General features: G+C 34.8%; 1 protein-coding gene across 3 annotated transcripts; it reads right to left on the reverse strand.

Annotated features, from left to right (window-relative positions):
- Positions 1–837: 837 nt before the first annotated feature.
- LOC120187158 (protein MEI2-like 1) lies at positions 838–9,324 on the reverse strand. 3 transcript variants are annotated; one of them, XM_039190935.1, is made up of 15 exons: positions 9,084–9,324; positions 7,926–8,035; positions 7,674–7,719; positions 6,150–6,398; positions 5,273–5,697; positions 4,985–5,143; positions 4,711–4,827; positions 4,477–4,625; positions 4,094–4,176; positions 3,584–3,985; positions 2,680–3,325; positions 2,090–2,174; positions 1,916–1,984; positions 1,611–1,790; positions 838–1,314 (listed from the first exon to the last, which is right to left on the reverse strand). In XM_039190935.1, exons 2-15 carry the CDS (start codon positions 8,001–8,003, stop codon positions 1,156–1,158), a joined length of 2,847 nt encoding a protein of 948 aa, XP_039046866.1. In that variant the 5' UTR covers positions 8,004–8,035; positions 9,084–9,324; the 3' UTR covers positions 838–1,155. The 3 variants fall into 3 exon arrangements, with proteins under 3 accessions (XP_039046866.1, XP_039046865.1, XP_039046867.1); XM_039190934.1 differs by having other exon boundaries at positions 7,926–8,089; XM_039190936.1 differs by lacking the exon at positions 7,674–7,719 and having other exon boundaries at positions 7,926–8,089; positions 9,084–9,323.
- Positions 9,325–12,097: the final 2,773 nt, after the last annotated feature.

Below are 12,097 nucleotides of genomic sequence, written 5' to 3' on the forward strand. Positions count from 1 at the left end.
TTAAAACACTTTAGTAAATCCTGTCGTACAACATAGACACAGTATACTTAGTTCATCCTAGGCATAGAATAATTTCTTGTCGTAACAAATTCAACCTAAATGCTCCGTTAGAAGTCTGATTGTGTGAGATTGCTAGTCTATATTCAGAACTCGATCATTTTTTGCCTAAGCAACTTTTATTTTCTTACTCTTGCAGTTAATTTTTCGCCTTAACAATTTTTATTTGTTTACTCTTGAATATTTTTTTCCCATGACAAATTATCTACCCACTTCACTTCACACAATTCTTGCCTCAACAATTTTTTTCCATATGTTCATACTATCTGCCATAACTCTTTCCTCATTTATTTATATTATTAAATTTAGGCATTTAGAATTAGTTAGTAACACCTATTCCTAGTTGTAATCTTTAAAGAATTTTTCCCAATCTATGTGGAGACATACTCGCACAGATTTACATACCATATCACACATTTACACACGACCACATATCATTATACACCATCAGCTCAACAATATCATTCATCTAAACTCCCACCTACTTCCTGCAAATAACAGATTTCCAGAATACCGAAACTCCCAAGTTTCGATGTTCCAATAGAATCCACCATAGTGCGATATCTAACCAAGTAGTCTGTTTTAAAAACATTGTACTCTGAAGCAACGAGGATATATGAACAATGATGCAAAACAAGAAAGAAGAATGTATGTCATTAGAAAAAATAAACAAGAGGTTCGAAATTCCACGACTTATAAATGTAGTATCTTTCGTTCCCTTTGAGCAACAACGACCCACCTAGACCGACAGTAGGTCTCGTAGGATTCCGAAACCTAGGGAACAAAAATGAAATCACATTAACTTTGGATACAAAACTGATACATGAAGAAAGGATCCCTCAAGTCATGCGTACACCCAGGAACTTCCACACATCATGATACAGTTTGATCATACACTACGCAAAATTTGAATCCCCTCGTAAATGGGCTATCGATACAGGAAAAAATTCGATAGAACAACAAAATTACCACTTAGTTTCGGTCATGCACAAAACTGCTTCTCTATAGCCAAAAAAGATCATCAAGCCACCCTTGAGTACAGAGTAGGGTACATTAAGTTTTAGTACTCTGAAAGTTAGAACTGGATAAGCAGATTGCTCAATCAGATTCCTTCGAGGAACCCGAGTCTGCCCCATTGGGAAATTCCTCCCCATTAGCTAAAGTCAAAGAACTACTTTGGCGGTGGTTCTCCTCAGTGCCACTTGTTCTAGGTCTTCCTGGTCTTGATCGAATATTACTACCCATAGGAAAGGGCTCCTAAGAATACAAACAACAAAGTAGGACTTGTTATGTCAAAACAAAACAAAACTAAGGACTTGAAGACTGAATAAACATCCTTCTGCATTGCCAATATAGTAAGAGGAAATGCCAGCTAATGGAAAATTTGGGTGAATCAATCGTTCATCCTTAAATAGTGGTTTCATCACGTTATTTGCATCAAAAAAATAATAATAAGAGGAAATGCCACAAGTAAAACTACATTATAAATTTCAGGAAACAAGACTAAAAAGAAATGCATCGAGCTTGTTTAAGCCGCATAAAAATGACTTCACCTGATCACCAGCATTTGGGCCATCAGTATGAAAGAGAATAGGGCGGCAACGTTTATCCTCATTCATCAAGCTTGAATTCTGGAAATGAGCAATAAGAGCAGCCTTCCCTTGGATCCTAGCATAAGCAAGAGTCGCCATCTTCTCACTGTTGAACTTTTCCCATTTTTTGCCATCGAACGCCTAAAAAGAAATATTGATTCAACCTGATTAACTTTAATCTATGTTAAACACACAATTAGACATGCAGATGATAGTATTCACATAAATAGCAGATAATAGTGCGACATAGAATCCATTTATTAAACCTTATGAAAAGGAATGATCTGTTGCGGATCGATCATGTTGATGAATGCATAGCCCACATTGCATTTGTTCTGCAGATAACATCAATAAAATTTTGGGTTAGCAAGACATCAAACTGCAAGTCAGTGTCAAATGTCCAAGCAAGAATCAGTTTGTCATGGCGTTCAAAAACTTGCCTTGAAGTCAATTGGCAAATAGATAAAATCATAAGTTCCTCGACAGTGCTCATCGATGGCTGCCAGAAGCATCTTTGAAGTGTACCTGCGAAAATCACCATTTGGCTTCTTTTAAGGAGATAATCATATGAAAGAAGGATGATGTGGAAAAGAAGAATAGTTACTACAATAAATGACCTTACAATTGGATGCAATCAATAAATCGGAAGAATGAAAACAAGCACAGCACCAAATAAATTATTCAAGTGCACAAACACCTCCAGTAAATCGCTTCAACCATATTAACAAATGCCAAATTGAATGAATCTGAAACCATCTGCCAGTTAGTCTCAAATATATACGCAGGTAAAACTGGTGGTTCATCAACATTTACTATTTTTTGGAACAATAATGAGATTTTAAAGGCAAAGTGCTACTAATCATCATCAGGATGTCTATGGGTTTAAGGTCAATAATCAAGCACTATTATTTGAACATAAGAAAGTTTTGACTATAAAAGGATACTATGAAACAAAATCATTTTAACAGGAAGTGAAAAGACAACTGAAAATAAAATTGACAGAAATCTGCAAGAGGAGCAGCTCACATACTTGTTGGGTATGTTTTTAATCATAAGTGTTGTTCTGCTGTCATCCCCACGTATGATGCAGTCAATGTCAAGTTCATATTGTTTCTTATCGGCATTACTGGAGATCAACTCATTTCTACGCTGTGGGAAGTTTCTAACACGTTCATTAGGAGAATCGAGAGATGTTGGCAATGAAATCATAGGATTCCCGCCAGAGTAAAAGTGGCACATCGGTTGTGGAGAGTGTACCCCACCATTTTTCATCAAAGCCATACCACCAACATGAGAAAAAATGTTGTGGGAAGCAATATCTGCAGGATGTGATGGTGAAGTTCCATGAAAACCCACACTTCCAAGAGATCCTAGGTGAAAACTTGGAGTGTCGGGAGACTCCCCAGCATAAGGATGCCGCTTGTCCCAGGGTGCAGAATTAGGAGGTGCTGAGCCAATATGGTGGCGTATAGGTGATCCTACATTGAACATTACAGGGGGAGCCCTAGGAAACGCAGGCATGTGGGGAAGGCGATAAGCATGAAGGCCATTGACAAATGATGGTGAATTTGGCCAAACCATGGGACTTGATGGATGCTGCTGGTGTGAGTTGTTGGTCTTCCACATGTAATTATTTCTGTTAACTGGCAAACTTCCATTTCCAGATGACCCAAAAACTAGAGAGAATTTATTTGCAGCAGAAAGTCAGAGAAAGGAAAAACAAGAGTTGAAGCCTGGAGCATAAGGAATAATCCAATTTAAGAATAGAAAGAGCAAAATTTACCTGAAACTTTTAACATAATGAATTGTGAAATTTATCAAAAATATTAGCATACTAAATAACATATGTTACCCCCGAGTCCCCCAACATAAGGCAATAAAAATGCACGAATACATGTTTCATTGATGTTGATATACAAATCAACTGAACTTACCCCCAGCATTAGGTTCAATCAGGTGGCCATTTGAACTTACTCTGCAAACGTTCCTGTTGTCAAGTCCTTCGGCCATCATGGAACCAGCAGTACCAGCCATGTTTGTTATGGTGCTTGGAGAGTTGAGCGCAATACCATTGGCCAAGTTGTCATGATACTCAGGGAAGGAATGAGGATGGAAACTTGGTACTCCTTGGTTAGCATATTTCATTTCATCCGTAGAATGGTTGGGTTCCAGAGGACTTATTTTTTTGCCTATAGGTGCCATTCTTGCTGGAGAGGCTAGGTTAATAGGAACAGTCGAACTCCGATGAGGTTCAACAAATGTATTCACGGGTGACTGGATAACAGAATGTAACACCTGGGAAGATCCATTATCCAAGCCACCAGATGCGGTTACTCCTGTAGAAATTCATAATTTGAATCGAGATGTATGAACAGAAACATTTTCTCAGAAACAAGAGCTTATAATGAATTGATCAAACCACAGAATTTATGGGGAAAAAATACCAATGTGTCCTGATGACAACTTATCAAAAGGGCTTCCACAAAGATTTGGTTCATCTTGCTCCTGCTCAGGCGGCTGAATAAAACTGCAAAAGGAACTAAATTTTACTACAACTTATGAAGGCCACAAAAAGAAAATAAGACTTCAATGCAAAAAAGAATATTGGGGAACCAGAAAACTATTGCATATCATTGACAATTCCAACCCATGGCAAAGTAAGACAGAAGCAATGAAATGACAGAGTCATCATGTAAAAAGTAATAAAAGATTTCTCACTTTCAAGGATCATGAAAAGAGGAAATTTCTGATGTTCCACATTCGTTCAAAAGCTAAGATCAAAAACATGTTTTTAGAAGTTGGAAATAGCAGCAAAAGTAGATATTACCGCCTAACACAGCCTAGACGGCTTGGTTCAAGTTCGATCTGTTTCCCGGCACTGTTACTCCTATTCAGAGCATTAAGAGCAGCTTCTGCAGCTCTAACATCATAAAACTCAATGACTTTGTGATTATGCATGTTTGGAGCATTACGGATCTGCAATGAAAATTAACAACATCAATTAGAAATTTATCATCACAAAATTAAGGGAATTAAGAAGCTGAAAGAAGAAATTTCTTACTTCTTTAATTTCCCCAAAAGCACCAAATATTCGTTGAAGCACATCAGCTGAAACAGAGGAATCAAGGTTGAAAACCACCAGTGAACCTTGATCTACATCTTTTACACATGCATTATCCTGAGTTCATAAAATTAAAAAAAAATAACTAAATATAACGCAGCAATGTTTCACATGAAGATGCAACAATTAGACAAAACAAAGGTAATAAAAGCAGTGAGGGTATTGACAAAATAGTAAGCAGTAACCATCCAGAACAAAATGGTTAAAGCCATACCTTTGGAATTGAATAATGTATATCAAGTTCCCTATGCCTCAATGGCTTATTTTGCAGAGACCTCATTGCATTTCTGGCTGCCCTTATATCATAATAAGAGATCATAACAAACCCACGATGCTTGCTGGGAGTATAAAGAGTTTGGATATCTCCATATTGCTGACAGAATGTAAAAGGTTAGTCGATTTAACTTAGTGGAAACATAGCAATTCAAAAGGAGTGGATAGAGGAAAATTTTCTGGCACAGAGTCTCAATAAATAGTATAACAATGTAAAGGAAACACAAACCTCAAAAAGAGACTTTAACTCTGAGTCTTCAACATTGCTATTAATGTTCCTTACAAAAAGTGTCCTCGAAGGAAGTTCACCATATGGGTGTTCACCAACAATTGAGCCATTGGAACCCCCTTGACCGTTGACTACTCCGATGAGATCTGAATTCCTTGGACCCATGGATCCGTGATCATCCCCTTCTAATTCCATTCCTCCACCACTGCTGAATAGGTCAAAGTCCTCTAACTCATCCCCTTTACTGGCATGTGTATTAAGTCCCAATTCATCAATCACTCCAGAGAAAAGATCATCTTCATCTGGGAGAAGATTTCCAATAGTCTGTGCCTCAATTTCTTTCATAGATTTGTGAGGTTCCTCTTCATAGTGTAAAGCAGCTTTACTGGCATGCTGACAAGGTAGATCATTCCCCAATAATCTCACTGCATAAAGTTAAAAGCAAACCAAACCACAGATGAAAATTTATCAACCGTATAGTAATTAGAAAAAACGAGTAACCAGGAAAAAATTAAGAAAGGAAATGCTGCATGGTAAGAAATAGATATTAGCTCCACTTTGAATCCATCAGATTGCAAATTGCCCTAATGAGTTGGTTGAACCTCCAGCAGAGAAAATAGGAAGTATGGAAATACATATGTGAACAGATCAACACAATGGATGAAGATGACATGATTTTTATTAAAACAGCTTAATACTGTCTTTTAGAGTTATGTTTATGGTGGGAAACCAGTCATCAATCAAGCCATGAAATATAATAGCAATTAAAGCATTTAATACTAGAGAAGCAGGGAAGAAACACCCCATACGTGGAATGCATGTATGGACATGTTGAAAACTACCATAAAGTTTGATAGACATAGAGAAAAATACTTACATTTTCTACTAAATATTTCAGACACTGAACTTGAAAACAGACTACTTTCATGCTGGATCACATTGGCATTGCTGCTGTTTCTATTAAAGTTCACCAGCGGTTGCACATGCATATTTGTTAGTGATTTTGGATGGTGATTTACAGAATTCCATGAAGGCTCAGATAAGTTGGTATTTCCATTCCAACCGCTGTCAAACTTTCCTTCTTGATCTCTAACCAGATTTGATGGAGAAGAATGAACCCTCTTGTCTGCAAAGACCAGAAGCTTTTTCAAAGACAGGAAGATAACCAGGAACAAATTTTGAACAGAAAATAGCCTGTAATATTTCCATTCAGAAGATCTGAGATTTCTATGTAATACATTAATAGCAAACGACTCCACTTATCTTTATAAGGTATTTACATTTGCAAGAACAGAAAAATATGAATGATTTCCAAATATTCACATGCGACACCGACAAAAATTCCATAAAGCAAGAAACATATATCTATCAGGACTATGCCAAATAAGAAATAATCAAGGTTAATTGTTATCACATAAGACGAACTCATTTTCCAAAAAAATATCTGTAGACGGGTGGAAGGTGACAATAAATTAAGCATTTCCAGAAGCTAGGGGGAAACCCCACTACAAGGGACACCAACGTTTTGCTCTTAATTTTATAAATTTGTGTCGATCACTTCTGAAAATAATAGGCCACGGGTCAATCTATAATATATCTGCATCAAGAAACAAAAGCACTCTCAGTCGAAACCAACATCTACTAATTCAGTACAACCAAATAGAATTTCTCAATATAGATAGCAAATTACCCAATGGCAATTTAGTGCTTCAGCAGATGTACTTCAGAATAACCATCAGTAAAAAAGCTTTCATCAAGAATAATTCAAGCAAATTTCTGCATTCTTTTGACAAATGCTTCAAAGAAGATACTCCACATTTCCATGATACAACTTGATTTGTAAATACAATCATAAATATGCTCAACATTCTGATTGATGGACCCACGAATCCTTTTGATACAGACAAAACATGACAGTTGGAACCATGCAGTTCGTAGATCAATCTTTTGGATTATTCACTCAATTGTACAAGCTAATCGTAGTTCTTAAATACATTCCATGTGTCATCACTATATTAGGAGCCACAGTTTCTCAGAGTAATCAAGAGACCAATTCATCTTCATTAATTTTAATGATGAAAAAAGCTAAGAGTTCCCTCTTATGGTCCCATCCTACTGACCAGAAACTGACAGCAGTTTAAATGGTCAATTAAATTTAATTAAACTCATCAATCTTTTGGATTGTTCACTCAATTGTAAAGGTTTAACTATGGTTCTTTAATACACTGCACCTGACATCACAAAGTTAGGGGACACAGTTTCTCACAGTAATCAAGAGACTGAATCGATCTTCACTAATTTTAATGATGGACAAGCTAAAAGTTCCCTCTCATTGCATTTAAATAAACCGATTAACAGCAAACAGAACCAGCAGTTCAGTCGTCCATGGCACTGTTCTCACCTTGGTTATCAGACATGGTATTTGGCTTCCAAAATCCAATTTGTCTCTGCCCAACAGAAGTTGATATTAAACCAACACGGATTTTATTTTGGTACTGGGGACTAAAAAGTTTCAAAATAAAAATACTGAACACAAATAATATTTAAAGGAGCAAATTCAGGAACCCTGAAATTGCCTTAAAATAAGAAATATAAAATCCAGAATAACTCAAAATACTAATAAAATTGGGTGTATTATTATGCTAAAGAGTACCTCGGGTGGGAAACAAGCATCATCTGAAAAGTGGGATGATGCCGATGCATTCTTTTGATCCATGATCTCAAATGGCATTGTTCAGCTTCAACACCAGAAAATCTCAAAAACTAAAAGCTGAAAATTTGTCACTTGAGGCCTCGTTCAAAGGTAATCAGCATATCCTGCAGCATTCAACAATCACCAATTCCTAGTCAATAAACTACTAACCTTGTAACTTATTTTCAGAATACAAGAATAACAACATATGTCAGAGGGGATTAGAAATTCAGAAGAGATATCAATAAATTAATGCATTAATTCAAATTCTTAACGGTTTTATTTCTCATCTATCAAATATCATAGAAAGGAGTGAAGATGACACAAAAGCTAGCTACTTTCTTCAGAAATTGGCAACATAAAAATGATTTTTTTAGGGAACATAACGGGAGATTTTTTTTCATTTTAATAATTCAAATAGGTTGAAACAAGATGTACCGTGAAAAGGAAAGTCACTTACCTACCAACAACCAAACAAAAATTTACCGTTTGCTTTCCAAGAAAACGTAAGAAAATTTTAAAAAGAAAATCATAAATCCTAAGTTTTGAACAAAGGAAAAGGTGAATTTTACATTTAAAAAAAAACTAAATTCACAATATTCAAGTTCTACTTTCATTTTTCTCCATGTTTTTCTGAACGAGAAAAAAAAAAGTTATGCAACTTGAACCATAAAAATCAAGTTGTTAAATACTAGATCAGCTAAACCCAACTTTGAATTTCTCAAAAACAACCTATTTTCTACTAAATTACCCTTTTTATCACTCATTAAGAACTTTATTCTACAAAAACTCCTAGTCAAACCAGGGAATAAAAATTCGAAAAGAAAAGGCTTGAATTCCAAAAGTTTACTAGCAAAATTGAGGTGAAAATTTTAAAAGGTCCTCAAAATTGTCTAAGTTTGACCCAAATAAAACAGAAACTAATCCCTACCTTTTGAATCAAAATCCTAAAAATTTTGTATGCAACCTTTATTATGCATTGATGCTCAACAGGAATTTAAATATTTAAAATACAGAGCAAAAATCGAGAGAAAAAAGAAAATAAATTATAGCATAAAGGAAGAAGACAGAGGAAGGGATCTCAGCATATTTTTCCTTCAATTGCAAGACATTACTCACCACATGAAAGAGAAGATTTTTTCCTCCTTTTTTATTTGTTTTCTTCTACAACACCATAATTACAAAACCATACAAAAAATTCAAAAAAAAAATTATTCCCTCTCTTTGTGGAAGCTTGATTCCGGGGAGATGAAACGAAAAAAAAGAATGAAAAGTTCAGGCGATCAAGAGAGCGAAAATCCGGCGAGATTTGGATTCTCGCCGGTCGCTCACTACTGCGTTTAGGGGGGGGGAGATACAGAGAAGGTGTCGTGTTGTTAGTTGGTTTGAAAAAAATGAAAGAAAAAATAAAATAAAATAATTTACTACTTAAAACGCGACCGCTTTTTTTTTTTTAGGGCATTTTGGGGTTATAACGGCGTTACGGTTGGGTCGCGACGGTATATATAGGCTGGAGCCGATGCTTTAAGATTTCGGAAAATGAGCTGGCGTTTATTGTTTTTTATTTTTATTTTACTAATAATAATATAATATTTAATACTGAAATTATAATTCTACTTGCAATTCTTTCATAAAAATGCATATATATATATATATATAAGACATGAAAAAATTATTATCTCGTGTTGGCATTATATTATGTGTAAATATATTCTGTAGATTATTAATTAAAATTTCAGAATACCTCAAATGTACTATATTTAATTGTGTTTATAATCTAAAAGGATATATGAAATCAATTTGTTAATTTAATTAAAATGTATTTATAAATAATACGATTTTATACCAATTAAGTTATAATTTCATTGATAATGTTTTTAAAAAAGGTATAAAAATATACATTTTAATATACTTAAATATATGATGTATTACTATCTATAATTAAAAACTATATAAATAATTTAAACATCATGTAAAATAAATAGCCTAAAATAAATCACCTAAAGCTTACTCGTTAGATTTAGTATTGGAAATCCAGTCAATGATCATATTTTTTTAAAACATCCTATGATTAATTATTTAATCAATTCAATTATTGTTAAATAAAAGGCCTGATTATATTCTCGAGCTTTGTACTCTTTATATATTAAAACTTATTAATTAAAGTTTTTCAATTCTAAATAATTAAAGCCGAATAAATAATATCATCGAGTGGCTTCAGTTAAATCAGATAATGTGATCATGAATAAACAAAAGTCATGTAATATTTTTTAAATAGTTTGGGTGATTATTGTTGCGGAATACGACTATCAAATAGAGCAAAATCGCAACTGATAATTTGAGAAAATAAAAATAAGGATAAAGAATACACAAAATTTACTTGGAAACCCCCTAAATAATATAGGGTAAAAACCACAGGCAAATGTAGAAAAATTTCATTATGAGAAAATAGGAATTACAACCTCTCTCGATCTACCAAGGAGAAAACAATGACAATTCTCTCTTGATAAAAAGGAGAAAACAACTCTCAAGAAACTCTCTAAATTCTCTAGTATTGAGAGAAAGCTAGAATGATTTGGGATGATTTTGAAGCTAAATGGGTTAGAGTATTTATAGTTGAAGCTTAATGACTAATCTTGTAAATACCCTAAAGTACAATGACTAAAATTGAGATTTTACCATTGTCAAGAAATCAACAAAATCAAGCCAACTTTTGACTTCACCATTGTGCAACTTTCGGTGGAATTAATTAAATCCCAACTTTCCACCAAAAGTTGGTTTTAATTTTCAACAATCTCTCACTTGAATATTTGATTGAAACAATCATATCTTCACATCATTCTTTCTACCTTGTACCTTCATGTTGCTTATGTTTCTATCAGGCCACAAGAGGATTGACACCAAGAAAATTTTATCAGCATTGATCGCCTTTGTCATGAAATATGATATGTTGTCTTTGGTATGGATCTTCTGCATATCTATCGTCCATTCTTCCACCTTTTCATGAATGAAATGGTACTAAACTCGTATATGCTTTGTCCTTGAATGAAATGCTGGATTCCTTGCTAGATGCAAGGCGCTTTGGCTGTCACAAAATAAAGAGACATACTCTTGATTGTGCCCAAGCTCCTCCAATAGCATCTTCAACCAAATTGATTCTTTATTGGCTTGTGTAGATGCTACATATTCTGCCTCTGTTGTGGATGTAGCCACAACTGCCTGCAATTTTGAAACCCAACTTACACCTCCACCAGCAACTTTGAACACATATCTTGTAATAGATTTGCTTTTATCCAAATCCCCTGCATAGTCAGAATCTACATACCCATTGATTAGTAAGTTTGATCCTCCATAACACAATGTAATATTTGAGGTCCCTTTGATGTATCTCAGGTTCATCTTTACTCTATTTCAATGCTCTTTGCTTGGATTCGACATGTACCGACTAACCACTCCCACTGCTTGTGCAATGTCTGGTCTTGTGCATATCATAACAAACATTAAACTTCCCACTGCCGATGCATACGACACTCGAGACATCTCCATCCTCTCTTCTTCACTGCTAGGACTCATACAGGAGGATAATTTGAAGTGAATATGAAGATGGGTAGAAATTGGCTTACAATCTTGCATGTTGAATCGTGATAAAATCTTCTTCAAGTAATTCTTTTGTGAAAGCCAAATCTTCCTATTACTTTTGTCTCAGCGAATTTGCATCCCTATAATATTATTTGCGGATCCCAAGTCCTTCATTTCAAATTCCCTAGCTAGTTGTGCCTTCAATTCATCAATATGATCTTTGTTGGGTCCTACAACCAACATGTCATCCACATACAATAGTAATATAACAAAATCATTATCACCAAACCTATTGAAATAAGCACAAGGTCTGTATTAAGTCTGTTGTATCCAATGCACATAATGAAGTAATCAAATCTCTCATATCAACACCTCGGAGCCTACTTTAGACCGTACAGAGATTTGTTCAACCTGTAAACCAATTTTTTTTCGTCTTCTTCAAAACCTTCAGGCTGGAACATATAAATCTCTTCTTCAAGATTTCTATGAAGAAAATATGTTTTAACATCTAGCTGCTCTAGATGTAAGTTCAATGTAGCACACATTGCCAAGAC

This window comes from Hibiscus syriacus, unplaced genomic scaffold (genome assembly GCF_006381635.1).
Source record: "Hibiscus syriacus cultivar Baekdansim isolate YM2019G1 unplaced genomic scaffold, ASM638163v2 tig00113722_pilon, whole genome shotgun sequence".
NCBI classification, from domain to species: domain Eukaryota; kingdom Viridiplantae; phylum Streptophyta; class Magnoliopsida; order Malvales; family Malvaceae; genus Hibiscus; species Hibiscus syriacus.